Source organism: Limanda limanda, chromosome 3 (genome assembly GCF_963576545.1).
Source record: "Limanda limanda chromosome 3, fLimLim1.1, whole genome shotgun sequence".
Lineage (NCBI taxonomy): Eukaryota > Metazoa > Chordata > Actinopteri > Pleuronectiformes > Pleuronectidae > Limanda > Limanda limanda.
In genome coordinates this window covers 31,833,729-31,848,596 of record NC_083638.1, presented here as the reverse complement: position 1 = coordinate 31,848,596, position 14,868 = coordinate 31,833,729, and the positions used below count along the sequence as shown (strand labels likewise).

The window sequence follows — 14,868 nt, the reverse complement described above, 5'->3', positions numbered from 1 at the left end:
TGAATACAGACCTTTTACCATTTACCAAATAAAAATGTATTATTATTTTTGGTCAGCAGGGTTTTGAGGTGAGATTAGGGGAAGTCAGCTGCCTGTCAGTGTTCCTTTTTGATAATGATATTATTTGTTCACTTTACCTGCATCGGTTCCAGGGGACCTGTTCTCTGTGCTGGGCTGCGGCACCGTTTCGTTCTGCCAAACTCTCCTGATGCCTTGTGAACACAGAGCGCTGACCAAAAACAGTGGGAATATGAATGCAAGACTGAGCTGCATAGGTGGAAAATAAAAAAAGTTGTGTTGCGTGTGTAACTGCAGGTAAACAGGCAGCAGTGTTGATGGGCACATTGGGTTGTTTTTCTCTGTGTGGTTTGAATGCTGCTGTCAGTGTGTTTGGAGGAGATTCTCAGCAGCATGATTTAAGATAGACCTGTCAGTGAGGAGACACTATGACTGCAGACGAGCATGCAGCTACGCTCTGCCAACCACAGTGCACACACACACACATGCACACACTCCACAACATCTCAGTGGCTTATGCAAATCAAACACTATCGCACAGAACCACACACCCTCCGACATGCACGGCACAGCAGAGTGTCTCAGTGATGGTTTCAGGCCCTGAGGTGAAGCTCTGTAAAGACACCAGATGCCATTCGGAGGCTATTTACAACACTCGAGTTGGGATTTTGTTAAAATAAGCTCCATCTTCTGCACTTATCATCTCATGACAATCAGTCAGGAGACATGGAGTGGAGCCAGACGAAGGCAGCATGTAGATGCAGAATGAAGACATCGTGAGAATGAAACGTTCCTCCCTCCCTTCCCCTCCAGTCCATCACAAATGCTGCAGAGCTTAGCAAATGTCAGAGGGGAATTTAAGAGGCTAATCGGAGTGCATGTCATGTCAGGAAGGAATGTGGGAAACTATTTCTCTTCAAATCACCTACCAGTTTGTTCATGAGTTGAAGCTGAAGAAAGGTATTAACGTGCCAAGCAGGAGAGCTGCCAAGAGCTGCCACTTCGTGTTAATGAGAAGAAAAAGAACAGATCTGAGCTTTGGCATTCCACTGATACTTGACAGGGTTTAGAAAGGTTTTCACGGCATATGTGCAGCTGATATAGGCGCGATGGTGAAATGCTACAGCACATGTAGAGGATATATATGTAGTGTATGAGTCTTATATGTTATATTTACACAAAATTACAGTTAAGATGTTACAATAAGAGTCCTCTATTAGAACAGCACAGCTGTCAGGGGCAATTTGGGGTTCAGTTTCTAGCCCAAGGACATGTCGGCATGGGGTAGCCTGGGATCGAACCACCGACTTCAACAGCCACCCTGACTTACTGCAATAAATGGAGTCCAATTCACTGCTTGTGTTTGATCCTAAAGGTTGAGGATATGAACACATTTCCTGATCACTTAGTGCATATTAATGGAAATCTATGCAACAAAATAACAACACCACCGATACGTTCATAACTCAAATACAAATATAAATCTTCGGTAAACAGCTGACTCTTGCAGTGATGTCATTTCTCACCAGGCTGCAGTGATGAGCAGGTGTCCAGGTCTCCATGGCACCATGGTGGTGGTTTTGGTTATAGTAGCAGTAAACAGTGACGGTAAAAGTGATCACAGGTGAAACAGGCTCGACAACGCAAGAGGGCCAGAGGAGCATGGCTGAGAGCGATAAGGCAAACAACCAGCACTAGCAGCACCTGACTTGAACCTGATTTAAAAAAAAAACGATATATCTGTTGTTAAGTCTGTTTGTATAAATGTAGATTTCTCTCGGACCACAGCGTCTGTCCAGGATCTGTTCACAGGTCTGACAATCTTGAGTGAGGAACGAAAAAAATATGCCAATGTGCCTACAATTACTATACTGCTACCAAGAGATTACCCCTCATTACCTTGTTATTCCCAGGCCTGAATGTGAAGTGGTGCCACTGAAAGCTACTGTATAGATGCAATGCCTCATTGATGGACAGGTTCAAAGAATAACAGCTTTTATGATATTCAGACGTTTGTCTCCAGACCTGCTGAATATCACAGACACCTAAGGCTCTAATGGAGAGTGGTTCGAATTGACAGTTTTGTTGCGTAACTGATTATTCCTTTTAATTAGCTGAGCAGGAGGCAGCACCTCATAGGCACCGTACATAAATACATTCACTGTATCTGTCTCCTTGAAGCATGTGCAGACATGTCACTAATCACTTGAGTTCACATGTTTACAGCACATGCATCCTGCTGACGGAACAAGTCACTTTGACTCTGTCACAATTGAACAGCAGTTATTGAGGATGTTAGTACAGTGTGTGATGGACAGAAACCTCCTAAACAAAACAAACAGGAAGATGTAGTCAAGCTGTCTTCACATTCTTCTCAAATTACAGTTCAACGTTTCTTTTGGGATGGACAGAATATTTCTCCTCCAGCTCGCTGTCTTGGTCCCAACGACTTTACCTCCCATCAGTATAGAAAGGATGGGATTGTGCTTTAGCTCTGTAGATTCCTCCTCTGAGACCATTTGTCATTGGTAAAAGTTATAAAGTCATCTGAAGATATACACGTTCATTCATCATTAATAAAAACAGTGGCAGTAATGTAAGAATGAAATGTTGTGATAATAAAGAAGACAGGAAATCCTTGTCCGTTGTCTTGAAGTGACAGATGAGGTTGAGTTTAGGTCTGGACTCATTGTGACATGGTTTACCTTTGAGCACTGATGATGCAAAGTGACATCACGGAGCCCGATCCAATCAATTACCTGTCAGTGCACTTGACTCAGTGTTTAGACATCAGAGATCACAAAGGTAACATAACTGCAAAGATTGTTTACAGCCTGAAAAACTTATATACAGGATCCGCATTAATGAGGCATTTCCCATTCAGAAATAGAACCGCAGCTCTGCTTGGCTTTTTGGAGCTTCATAATGACTGTTGTGTCTGAGTTGTTGTCAGTGAAAAGGCTTTGCATGCGGCCAAACAGCAGACAGGCACATTCAGAAAGCAGCTGGCAAACTCGGTGGAGCATTTAGCTTCTGAACAGCCAGACATTTCCCACAGGAGGTGGAGGAGACCAAACTAAGAACAAAAAGAGAGGGAGCACTGGACTTTCGTTAAACTTATTATTTCTAATGAATAATAATGTTGTTTTATAAGTCCTGGATGTGTAATTAAGCAAGTGTTTGTTCTCCATAGTTCAACATATCAACTTGAAAAGTGATTGTGTGTCAGTGTTATGTTCACATCTGGAATCTGTGTGAAAATACTTAAGTTCAAATATGCAGTTGTACTAAGAGACTTTGATGTATGCGATTGGCACAGTTAACATTAATCATTATCAGAAAGTTAATATTGTCATAGGTAAAAGAACTCACGTAAATTATATCCAATATTATTATCATCTCATGTTATTGCCTGTGTGAATCTAGTTAACTACTAAAAACTCCAAGACAAAATATCCTCTGAGATAAGCTTTATACCCTAAAATAAAAGATTTGTTCTGAATTTAGTGTATGAACGATGGAAGAGTAAGACGTTGAACAGAAGCCACGTAACCAATAAGAATTTATTGTCACAAGCACAATTTGTTACACAAAAATAATGGGTCACATTTACACCATTTGTACAGGTCTAGAACTCAATGTACAATGAACAGACTAACTAAATACCAATAGTTAAATATGTAGTCACATTGCACACAATATCATTAAAACCTACACAAAAGAACATGTACTGTGTGAAAGTAACACGAGTCGACATAAAAATCACATTATTTACAAAAAGAAAACATCAATTTGAGATCTTTAGCAAAATGATTCGACGTCTGTTCACGCTTATCCATCCGTCTGTCAGGGACATTATACAATCTATCATGTAAAAGCTCCCCTGCTAGAAAGTATTATTCAGTCTCTTAATAGTTGAAAAGATTATAAAGTAATTAAGTCAAGTAGCGAGAGCTGAAGAACACCAAATACACTAGTAAATACTGCGATTTGCTTGGACGGTATGGCGGTTTTTCCCTTATAAAGCAGGCTGGTGAGATTAGCAGTTAGCTTCATGAAGTGCACTTTAAGCCTTTGCTTAATAACTGTCTGCAATGAGTTTATTTCATTCTTTTTTGTTTCATGTATACATAGAATCCTTCGGTGCTCGCATCTGGACATCACTACATATAGTATAGTATCATAAGGTTGACGGAGAGAGTGAGGTCAGCAGCAGGTGGAGTGCAGCAGCATCTCCTCACCTGCTGCTGTTTGGCAGAGTCAGTGATGGTGCGTGAGAGGCGGCACCAGGCAGATGGAGGTGAATGTCTTCAGCGCTCAGACATTTTACTTCTCGTCATTGACATCCCTATTGTTGTCCACTGATGCTCTCTACAGTCACTGCAGGTTTTACCAGGAGGTAACTAGTCTCCTACTAGTGTATGGGTCCTATTGTAGTGTGAGGTAAATGACATCCTGTCTGGGCTGACACTGGCGGTCCAAATCATAAATTGCGATTCAAATAGCAGAACTATTCCTACAGTCGTCAGCTGACTTAAAGAACAGTTTCCATTTTGTTAGGTCATCATGAAAATATGTGCACGAGCACACAGACACAATTTTTCTGCAATCACAATGAACATGACTGAGCTGACATCTTTTAGTTACACTTCCACTGCCTGACATTGTTGAGCTGTGACAGACACCAGCCGTTCTAATGCACTGGTGACTATGTGTTAACCTGTGTGCTCACACAGCAAATCATGTTTTACAGGAAGTGTAAAAAGCTGGTGGTAATGCTCTCAATCCCAGTTGAGTTGAAGTCTCAAACATTTGGGAAACTTTACTGGAAAAGCAGACCTAAATTCCTCCGTAGATAAGTAATGATGAATCCCTATGGTGTAACTTTAGCCTATTTACACTTCATTGACATGTGGATGCTTTTACCTGTCAGCTGCACGAGTGAAATATTAAATCCAAAATAATTATCAGGCCAGATTTATTGCAGATATTTCATTTGACCAGAAACAAGTGTGAATTTTCTGCATCACATTAAAAGTCAATCTAATTCAACAGCTCGGGAGCAATATTAATTTATTAAATAGTCACCCTGTGTATTTCTACATGACAGAGCATCAAAAACTTTAAATTTTCTGTTGAGTTTTTTCCTCAGATATCATTATTCCATCTTGAAAATATGTCATAAATGGTGGTCACCTGCGTGAGCAGCTGAGAGAAATGATGTCTGGGGGACATGGAGGTTTATTGAAACCTCCTCTTATCGGATCTAAAAGAGAGGAAGTGTATAATCTTGACAATACTCAACCAGTGTCTGACACGTCCAGCTGGAACCTGTTGGCTGTCCTCCTCTGGTTGTGCTGCTGACTGCCGAGAGCTACAGATTTCAACTGCTTGTTATAAAGGCTCGAGACAATGTCCATCCCTGTGACGACAGACAAACAGCTGATAGACTGATGCTAGCTCGTGTTCCTTCCATCTGACCGCAGTGCTCCTCCTAACAGCAATGAGGTATGTGTATTTTCACAGATACATACTGTAGGCCTCGGGGAGGGGCAAACGCCGAGGGCTGTGTGTGTGAATGACAAGTGCACCCAGACATTCACTGTGTTGCACATCATCTGTGTGTGTATGTGTCACCCAGTAAGATAGACTGCGGGTCAAATGTTTTACAACACCTCCATTTTTGAAATTAAAGCATCGAACAAAAACAATGTCTTTTTTTTTTTTTTACAGGATAGATCATGGGAATGTTTTTTAACTCAATATAATCTCCAGCAGACAAACACACTCATGATGTTCTTTCTGCAATGGAGATGAAACATTGTTCAGAAAAATACACAGTTTCACCACTAACATTTTAGTTTTAGTTTCATCCTCTGTCCCCTTCATCAAACCTCGTGCTGCTCTTCCTCATGTGAAGCATCTGTCTGCTTCTGTTCTTATCAATAATAATAATAATAATAATAATAATTCAATTTTCATGTCATTATGTTGTTGTAGGATAAAGCTATGTCCGTCTTCATTTGTTTTCCTTTTCTAACCATTCTGATAGAAATATGCAGAATTACCTCCTAGATCTTTCTTTTTCATTTATCTAGGCCAGTTTGTTGCTGACCTTTGTTCCACTGAAGCTTATTCACTGGACTTGAACTGATGAAATTTCATAAAAACTGGAAAAATGGGAGTGTTGCTGAACTTTTGACCGATGGTGGTAGAAAAAACGAGACAGAACATGAGCGATGAATGAAAACATTAGTCTAGTTCTGAGAGGGGGAGTGATAGAAAGAGAGAGAGAAACACACAGAGAAGGGGGGCTGGTTACTCAGAGAAGGGTGGGAACATGCCGAGGTCAGCAAAGTCCTCAATGTTGTAGTTGGCTGTTCCCTGAGTGGGATCTCCAGCCATGGGTAACATGTCCTGCAGAGACATAGAGAGGAAGGGGAAGAGGTCAGGGGTGTGCTCAGGACATGCAGGTCTTATCAGACATATCGCATATCTGTGCACACTGGTCAGCAGCCAGCAGTCGGACATGCTGTGGAGACACATTGCAGCACAGTCCAAGAGCAGCAGAGTGTGTATCGGAGTTTGTGTGTTACCTGGAAGACTTCTGTCTGGCTGGGGTTGGGGTGTGTGTGCTGTTCCCCCGGCTGCTGGGAGTGATGCTGGTTCTGCCACTGGGACCAGACTTCGCTCGGACGACCCTGGAACTGGGCTCCACTCTGACTGCTTTCCCCCGACACATCTGGAAACACACACACACACAGCAGGTTATAATACCATCTCATAATTTACTACAGGCAACCTCTTCAATCTGAATTCAAACACTTTGCATTACTTTTGTTTAGAGTATGAGACAGTTCGACCATCTTTATCTTCCCCTCCGTAAAACTGTTGTTATTATGACCACTACTCCCTCATCGACAGCTCATTATTATTGTTTCACTTTCTTAAAATAAAACTGTCACTTCTCTATTGAATTAAAGATGTTTAGTTAATCTAGTCTGTGTTGCTGTATCCTCCTCCCTATAATTACAGGACCATTGTCAGCTGACTGATGCTGTGCTGCTCTCCCCTTTGTTAAATTCTTAATTTTGGGGAGAGCTTCTCTTTCACTTGCCTGTTTTTAAAAACAACAAAAGAGGTAAAATAATTAAAATCATCTCAATTAGCGACAAACAATTAGCTGATAACTAAATTAATCAAAATTGTTTTTGATGACTGATTAAAGTAATTTAGAAAGCATCTAATATTGTTATTTAAGATGTAATGTTATGATTGAAAAAAGAAAAGACCTGACACAGACACAACCTAACTAATTGTAGTGTATTTGTAACAGCAATTAACATTAATTAGACTCATTACTGGTTAATTAACATCCTGGATTTGAATCTCTCAGATTTCCACTGTGCTGTTTTGACACATTGATGTTGACTGCTGCTGGTGTTAGTCATAATATCTCATTAAAATGTACACAACTGCAACAAACCATCGCCAATTCATACAGATAGGATTGACAGAGGTTGAGCATCTGGGAGTCTGATGATTTTTGAGGTCTATTAAACTGTCGCTGTTCACATCTTCCAAGATAAACAGATGAAACACAGTTGGGAAATCTAGAAGTTTCTCTCCCATGTTGACAGATGCACTGGCAGTTGTTTCCATTCTGACACGACCATTAGATAAATCCCTCTCTGAGAATGATGACATATTTCTTTCATGCGGTGCCAGCTGTAGAAGGCCCACAGGCCGCCTTTGCTCTTCATCTCATATGTAACTATCTAACACTTGTTGCTGTTGCTATATTACCCTTCATGATACCCATGGTGCACATCAGGTGGATGGACGAGTCTTCACCTTTGGGCCAAACTTGAAAATATCAGATGGTTCATGTGCTCTTAGCCCTGATATCAGTCCATGGTTGAGTTTAAACAAACTCAGTAGAGCGCACAGCTCTGCCAAAGCCACCTCGAAAGTTGTCTGATTTCATACATTAACATCGAGATACTGAGAAAGTGATGTCATCAATGTCAAAAAAGATTCCCCCTTTAACTGGATCAGCACCAACATTTACTGGGTTTTTCTCTGGCCCAATCACTCCACACAGTTTGGTTATCAGGTCAGCAACTTTTGCATGATCCTGCTGATAATTAAACAAAACCTAAACCAACAAACACGAGGAAAACATGACCTACTTAGAAGAGTAATATTATATTATAGATATGACACTATTAACAGTAGCAGTAAAATAATATCTCATATTGATTTTATGTTGTATCAAGTATTTAGATATGGTCACAGATTAGATCACTGTGTATATCAGAATTTGTCTGAACAATCCAGTAATGTTAACATATTTATTATTATGATTATTGTATAATGATGCAATGATGGAAGCTTATGGTCTAAAGCTTAGGGACCATGTCACTTTAAGATGTGTCCAAACTAGGGCTGGATGATATATTGGAACTGCATGCAGCTCAACGTGGCGAAGACGAGGGAGATGGTGGTGGACTTCAGGAGGAACAAGCCCCTGCCCTCTCCTGTCTGCATCGGTGGGACGGATGTGGAGGTGGTGTCTGCATACAAGTACCTGGGTGTCACTCTGGACAATAAACTGGACTGGTCCACCAACACAGAGGCCGTCTACAAGAAGGGCCTGAGCCGGCTTTACTTCCTGAGGAGGCTCAGGTCCTTCAATGTCTGCAACAAGATGCTGCAGATGTTCTACCAGTCTGTTGTGGCGAGCACCATCTTCTTTGCTGTGGTGTCCTGGGGTGCGGGTATCAAGGCAAAGGAAGCCAACAGACTGAAAAAACTCATAAGGAAGGCAGAGTCTGTGGTTGGCTCTAAGCTTGTCACTCTGGAGGAGGTGGTGGAGGACAGGATGCTGGCAAAACTGCTGGCAATCATGGACAATCCCTCTCACCCCCTCCACAAAACACTGGACAAGCTAAGGAGCAGCTTCAGCCACAGACTCATTCAACCCCGCTGTTCTAAGGAACGTTACAGGAAATCGTTCCTCCCAACCGCAATAAGACTGTACAACTCATCTACCTCTGTCAGAGCCACCATCACAGAACTGCACTAAACCTGTCTCCTTGCACTGTGTACCCTGTACAACACTCCGCTCCATATACACTTACTTCACATCATATGTGATATGTGTTCATATAAACCATATTGATATTATATATAATTTTATACAATAATATTGTCTTTTGCACTCATATATACATATTCTTACACTCATAGTATATTATATTACCTATTGTATAGTCAAATACTTATATTCATACCTCTACTATATATCATATATTATATCATACTCTCTGTATATTCTTTGTATACATAAGTCTATATACACATATTTATACATCTGTACATGTTATAATTACTATTATTATATCACTATTACTATTATTATTATATATACTGTTGCTGCCATTATTATTATATACTGCTTTTATATTGGTACAATTACTATCATATATAAATATATATTATGTTATATTATATACTATATATACTGTACTATTCTTATATACTGTCTAACAATAACATTACCATCATATCATCAGTACTATTAACATCATCTTGCCACTGCACCTTATCTACCTATTTTATTTTATTTTATCTTGTGCTTCTGTTTTTTATTCTTTCTACCTCAATATTTTTTATTTTATTCTATTGTATTGTATTTTATTGTATTCAAATATACCGGCTGCTATGACGACTTAATTACCCTTCGGGGATGAATAAAGTACTCTATCTATCTATCTATCTATCTATCTATCTATCTATCTATCTATCTATCTATCTATCTATCTATCTATCTATCTATCTATCTATCTATCTATCTATCTATCTATCTATCTATCTATCTATCTATAATTAACGGTTATTCCATCACTTAATCACCCGATTAAATTCTACTGTGGATACTTCTAGTGATCACGTTTGTCCCAGTTCAAATTCATCCCTATGAACGGTTGATTATATAAAATAAATTTGTAGTTATTTATGATAGTCCGAGAACCTGAGGGAAAAGTAACGCACTCTGACTCCGCTGCGCTCTCTCTTTCTCTTTTGTCGACTCTAAGCACATTGTACACCTGCCAATGTAGGTGCATATCATTCTCTTGATAATGTGCCTTAAAATAATAGTGAAATACTGCAGAACTGAGTGACTATTGTGATGTCCAGTCAGCAACATACAAGGATTCTATGAACAACGTTAATGTGTGTGACAGACGTTCTTCCACTCTACAGTAGCATCACCCTACAAGCCTTCTCCCCTTCATTCTCCAGTGAGAACTTCATTCATATAACATAAATTATTGAAGCTGATCAGCTTCATAGTTCTGAACCAGGGCCTTCAGCAAATTAAGTTATTTGGTGAGAAATACAGGTTGCCAAGTCTATCGGCTACACCTGTTATGTCAGCGTGCCAGATCCATATTTAATCAAATCTGCAAAGCCTCTGTCGCTGTGTTAAAGTATGTGACAGATTTGAGTCAGTACTGGCAAGTACCCAATAATAAAGGTTTCAGGTCTGGATCAGGGCCCACAGTAGAAAAAAAAATGATCAGGACATTTCCTAGAGGAGATGTTGCTTTTTATTATCTGCATGTTAAAAAAGGGCACCTATCTAACATAGTTGAGAGAAAGAGTTATTAACTCTTTCTCTCAACATCAACACAAACTGATAATAGCAGCAGTGTCAGCTTCATGCCTTTGTTCTTAAAGCTGTCCTTTGTTCATAAAGCAGCTACACACACTATGTGAATAAACAGATCTGCACACACACATATACACTATCTCCCTGCAAGGCTGTTTTGAGAGTACATTAAGAAAAGCTGATTGATAAACTGTCGGCCTCCCCTTGCAGAGCACCCTGCTCGCTGATTGACAGTAAAAAACTAAATACTCATCTCCACGCAGATACAGGCAAGAGGCTGAGCTTGGGATAAAGAGAGGAGAACCAGATGAAAAAGTCATTCACCAACACAGAAGAGTATTGGTTGTGTATACATGAAGTGGAAAGCAGAGGAGATAAGGAAAAACAACAGCTTATTAAACATGAGTGAAGGCTGAAAAACATGTGCAACAACAGAGTGAACGAACAGCGCTTGCTGCAACTGACTTCATCCTTCATAATGGCCTGACAGGCAGAGGAAAACTAGTGAGTAAAAATATGATACATAAAACCGCCTTAAGCTGGGCATACACTATACGATTTTAGAAACACTGTTATTAAATTCCAACTCATACTGTACAAGTAATTGTCTACTATGTGATAGGGATGCACCGATCCGATATTTGTATCGGTATCGGTACCGATATTGAAGAAATTTCTAGATCGGGTATCGGTGACAATGGGCCGATCCATATCGGCGGATCTATTCAGTGTAATTCTATGCTGTGCGCTGTGACTGACGTCATACACAAGCATACACAGCGAGCGAAAGGATCAGCTCCCCCGTGTCACTTATGAGTTTAACAGCACACTGGGGGGGGGGGGGTCCGGTGGCGCCTCACGGCGTCGCTGGTGCGGGGGGCTTTTTCTCATTTTCTTGGGACCGCGGGTTGGTGTCCCCCAGCGGGCGACGTAGCTGAGGTGATCCCCGAGAAGGGCCCGACACGCGTCCAGAGTCGCCGCCGCTGCCGACCGCCGTACCCGGTCCCCACCGACGGCCCGCCTTCCGCACCGGCAACGACTCTGGACGCGTGTCGGGCCCTTCTTGGGGATCACCTCAGCTACGTCGCCCGCTGGGGGAACCCTCCGGTCCGGGGGGGGGGCCCCTCCGGCGGTGCGCCTCGGCTGGCGCCTAGCAGCTGACTCAGAACTGGTGCGGACCAGGGGAATCCGACTGTTTAATAAGTATCGGTATCGGATCGGTATCGGCCGATACTAAACCTCAGATATCGGTATCGGAGGTGAAAAAAGCGGATCGGTGCATCCCTACTATGTGATGTACTAAGGGTTAAAAGAACATAGAAACCTCACAGAGCCACATGTGAGGGATCCCATCTCCCAGGACGGACAGAAGTGCAATAGGAACTAGTGTTGTCACGATACCAAAATTATGACTTCGATACTATACCTGCCAAAATATCACGATACTCGATACTTTCGATACGATACCACCAATACGATACAATACCACAAATACGGTACGATACCACAAATACGGTACGATACCACAAATACGATACGATACTGGTATATTTATTTATCATAGTAATAAATAAAACATCGTTAAGGTTCCCTTTTTTACCAGCTTGTTCCTGCCCAGCTTTTTGAACACTTAACAAATGGTATTCATATTAGTATTATAGAAACAACGACTTGTTTTCGTGTTCCGCCGTGTAAGAGATGCGGACGTTACAGTCCTGCGTCACATCCCCCCCCTCTCCCGGTGGCGCGCTCCACCTGTTATGTCTCCGCCCGGCCGCGCCACAGTTAGAGAGAGAATCACTTTCAACAAGCCGAGGACGGTCGGCTCGGCCAGGTCTCTCTGAGATCACTCGCTGTGAGTGACGGCTGCCTGTTGCATGTGTGCGAGCTAGGTAGCCCCGCCCCTCGCAGTCAATGCATGCAGTAAGCGGGACAGGGAGCGGAGCAGAGAGTGCGCTCTCTTTGCCTGCTATTTTAATAAAGTACCGGTACTAAAAATATGCTAAACCGTATCGTTTTTAACGTAAGGGTACCGCAGTATCTTTCTAGTACCGGTACACCGTGCAACACTAATAGGAACATCAGCAAGATAAGAGTATTTGCAGCATTGATTAGAATAAACACTTTGTAGCATAACTGAAGGTCAATGAATTGATGGATTATTGTCAGTAATGGTCGAGTATCTGAGGAGAAATATTGTATATCAAGCAGTCTTGTTGTTATCATAGTCTATGGTCAGCAGCCACCACAATCATGATCCACCATCAAGATCTGATGCCACTATAGTCCACAGTCATGGTCCACGCCATCAGGATCCATTGATCCACCACCATTATCAGATGCCAACACGTAAAAGGATCCGTCATTATTATCACGATCAGCCTGCACGATACAGAATCCGCCAAACAGGATCCACATAAGGCAAAAGTACTCCAGAGATGAAGTCAAGTCAGTAACATGTATTGATGAGATATTAATTACTTTGATGTGATATGGAGGGAGAAGAGGAAGGAGAAGCTGGAAAGTGAAGCTCCGGGTGTCATGTGTCCCCTGACATTCTAGATCTAAAGCAGCATAACTAAGAGCAGGTCTAAGACAAGCCTGGACCGGCTCTAGCTATAAGCTTTAGAGCTGCGCTGTGGCAGACAAGGATAGAGCCCTGTGTTTTCATTGCTTATTAATAACAAATGTTTCCGATGGTCAGAAGCAATACATTTCTGCTCATTCTCCGCTGAACACTGCAAGGCAAAAAAGCACAACAACGCTAAAAATCATTTGACTCTTTTAGGAGTCGTACAATTCTCAGAGTTCGGGGCAGATATTGGCTAAAATCGCACAGTGTATGCACAGCGAGAAAGAGACAGATAAATCATTTGGCTAATGTGTGTTTCCATTAAAAGGCCATCAACATGCTTTATTCCTACAGCTAAGTAGACAACAAACAAAGAGAGTCCTAAGAAACTGGTTAATGAACCGTCACTGACTCAACACAAATTAGTTCAACACACACTAGTTCAACAGTCCAGGTTTCAGTCCAGCCAGTGGTCTGGGAAATAACATTTTGGTCAGTCGGTCAGTGGTTGATCACTGTGGTCCAGAGGAAAATGCCTCTGCTAGCATGCCACCTTCATTTTAAGAGATGATAATAGAAACAATTCTCTGGTTATATCTCACTTTTTTACATCTACTTGTGAAGTTCATAAGGGAGTGACTTGACTTTTATATAGGCAAGAAACCCCTCGCTGACTAGGCTGTACAGTACTACTATATTTACCCAGACCTTACACCAAATACTAGGGATGGGGGGAAAAATCGATTCAGTTACAAATCGCGATTCTTGTGAATGACGATTTTAAATCGCCATGCTGCCTCCCAAATCGATTAAAAAAAAAAAAAAAAAAAAAAAAAATTAAATTTTTTTTTTTTTAAAACATATTTATTGGTTTACACCAGGGGGTCTATATGGGGGGCGCAACATCAACCCAGAGCATGTTGACCAGCTCTTGTTTTTGCACAAGAATCTAAACATACCCAAGCACTAGCTTTGCATCGCCTACATGCAAACAACAATAGCCTACTTTTAGTTTATTTCAAAGTTTATATTTTAAGTAAACTTTTATTCATTCTATTTAATTTACCTTTTATTTATTGTTTAAGAGTAGCCTAAGTGGCATACATTTCTTAATCTGTCAGTTTGTGTGCAGTTGACTGGGGCTATACAATAATAGGGCACATTTTTATTTATTTTCTTTATTGGCTGCCCGGCAGTCATTAAGTTAATGTTAATATTTGAAATAAAACTTGTAAAGCTCTAAGTGAATTTGACTGTGTTGTATTTGAAGGTAGGATTCAACATTTTTCCATGGTCCAGTATTTAAAAAAAAAAATAACCAAAAGAAATCCCAGGAAATCGTAATATCGAATCGCAATACTTACAGAATCACAATACCCACAGAAATCGCAATACATATCGTATCGCCACTTAAGTATCGTGATAGTATCGTATCGGGAGGTCCCTGCCGATTCCTGTCCCTACCAAATACACATAAAACTAGTTGTAAAACTACAAAGGTCACACATCTGAGAAGTTGACCTGTCGAGAGGAAGCACTGTGACTACTTCACTCTTTAGTGGTTTCCAACTTGCACATGCTTCAAAAAGATTAAATTCCG

General features: G+C 41.1%; 1 protein-coding gene across 3 annotated transcripts in view; it reads right to left on the bottom strand.

The window, feature by feature from the left end:
* Positions 1-3,567: 3,567 nt before the first annotated feature.
* Positions 3,568-14,868, bottom strand: part of arnt2 (aryl-hydrocarbon receptor nuclear translocator 2) — a 60,515-nt gene continuing 49,214 nt past the window's right edge. For all 3 annotated transcript variants that reach the window (XM_061068062.1, XM_061068064.1, XM_061068063.1), the window contains exons 18-19: positions 6,615-6,760; positions 3,568-6,435 (exon numbers count right to left, since the gene is read on the bottom strand). In XM_061068062.1, the coding sequence (XP_060924045.1) occupies positions 6,337-6,435; positions 6,615-6,760 (245 nt within the window). In that variant the 3' untranslated portion in view covers positions 3,568-6,336. The remainder of the gene's footprint in view (positions 6,436-6,614; positions 6,761-14,868) is intronic.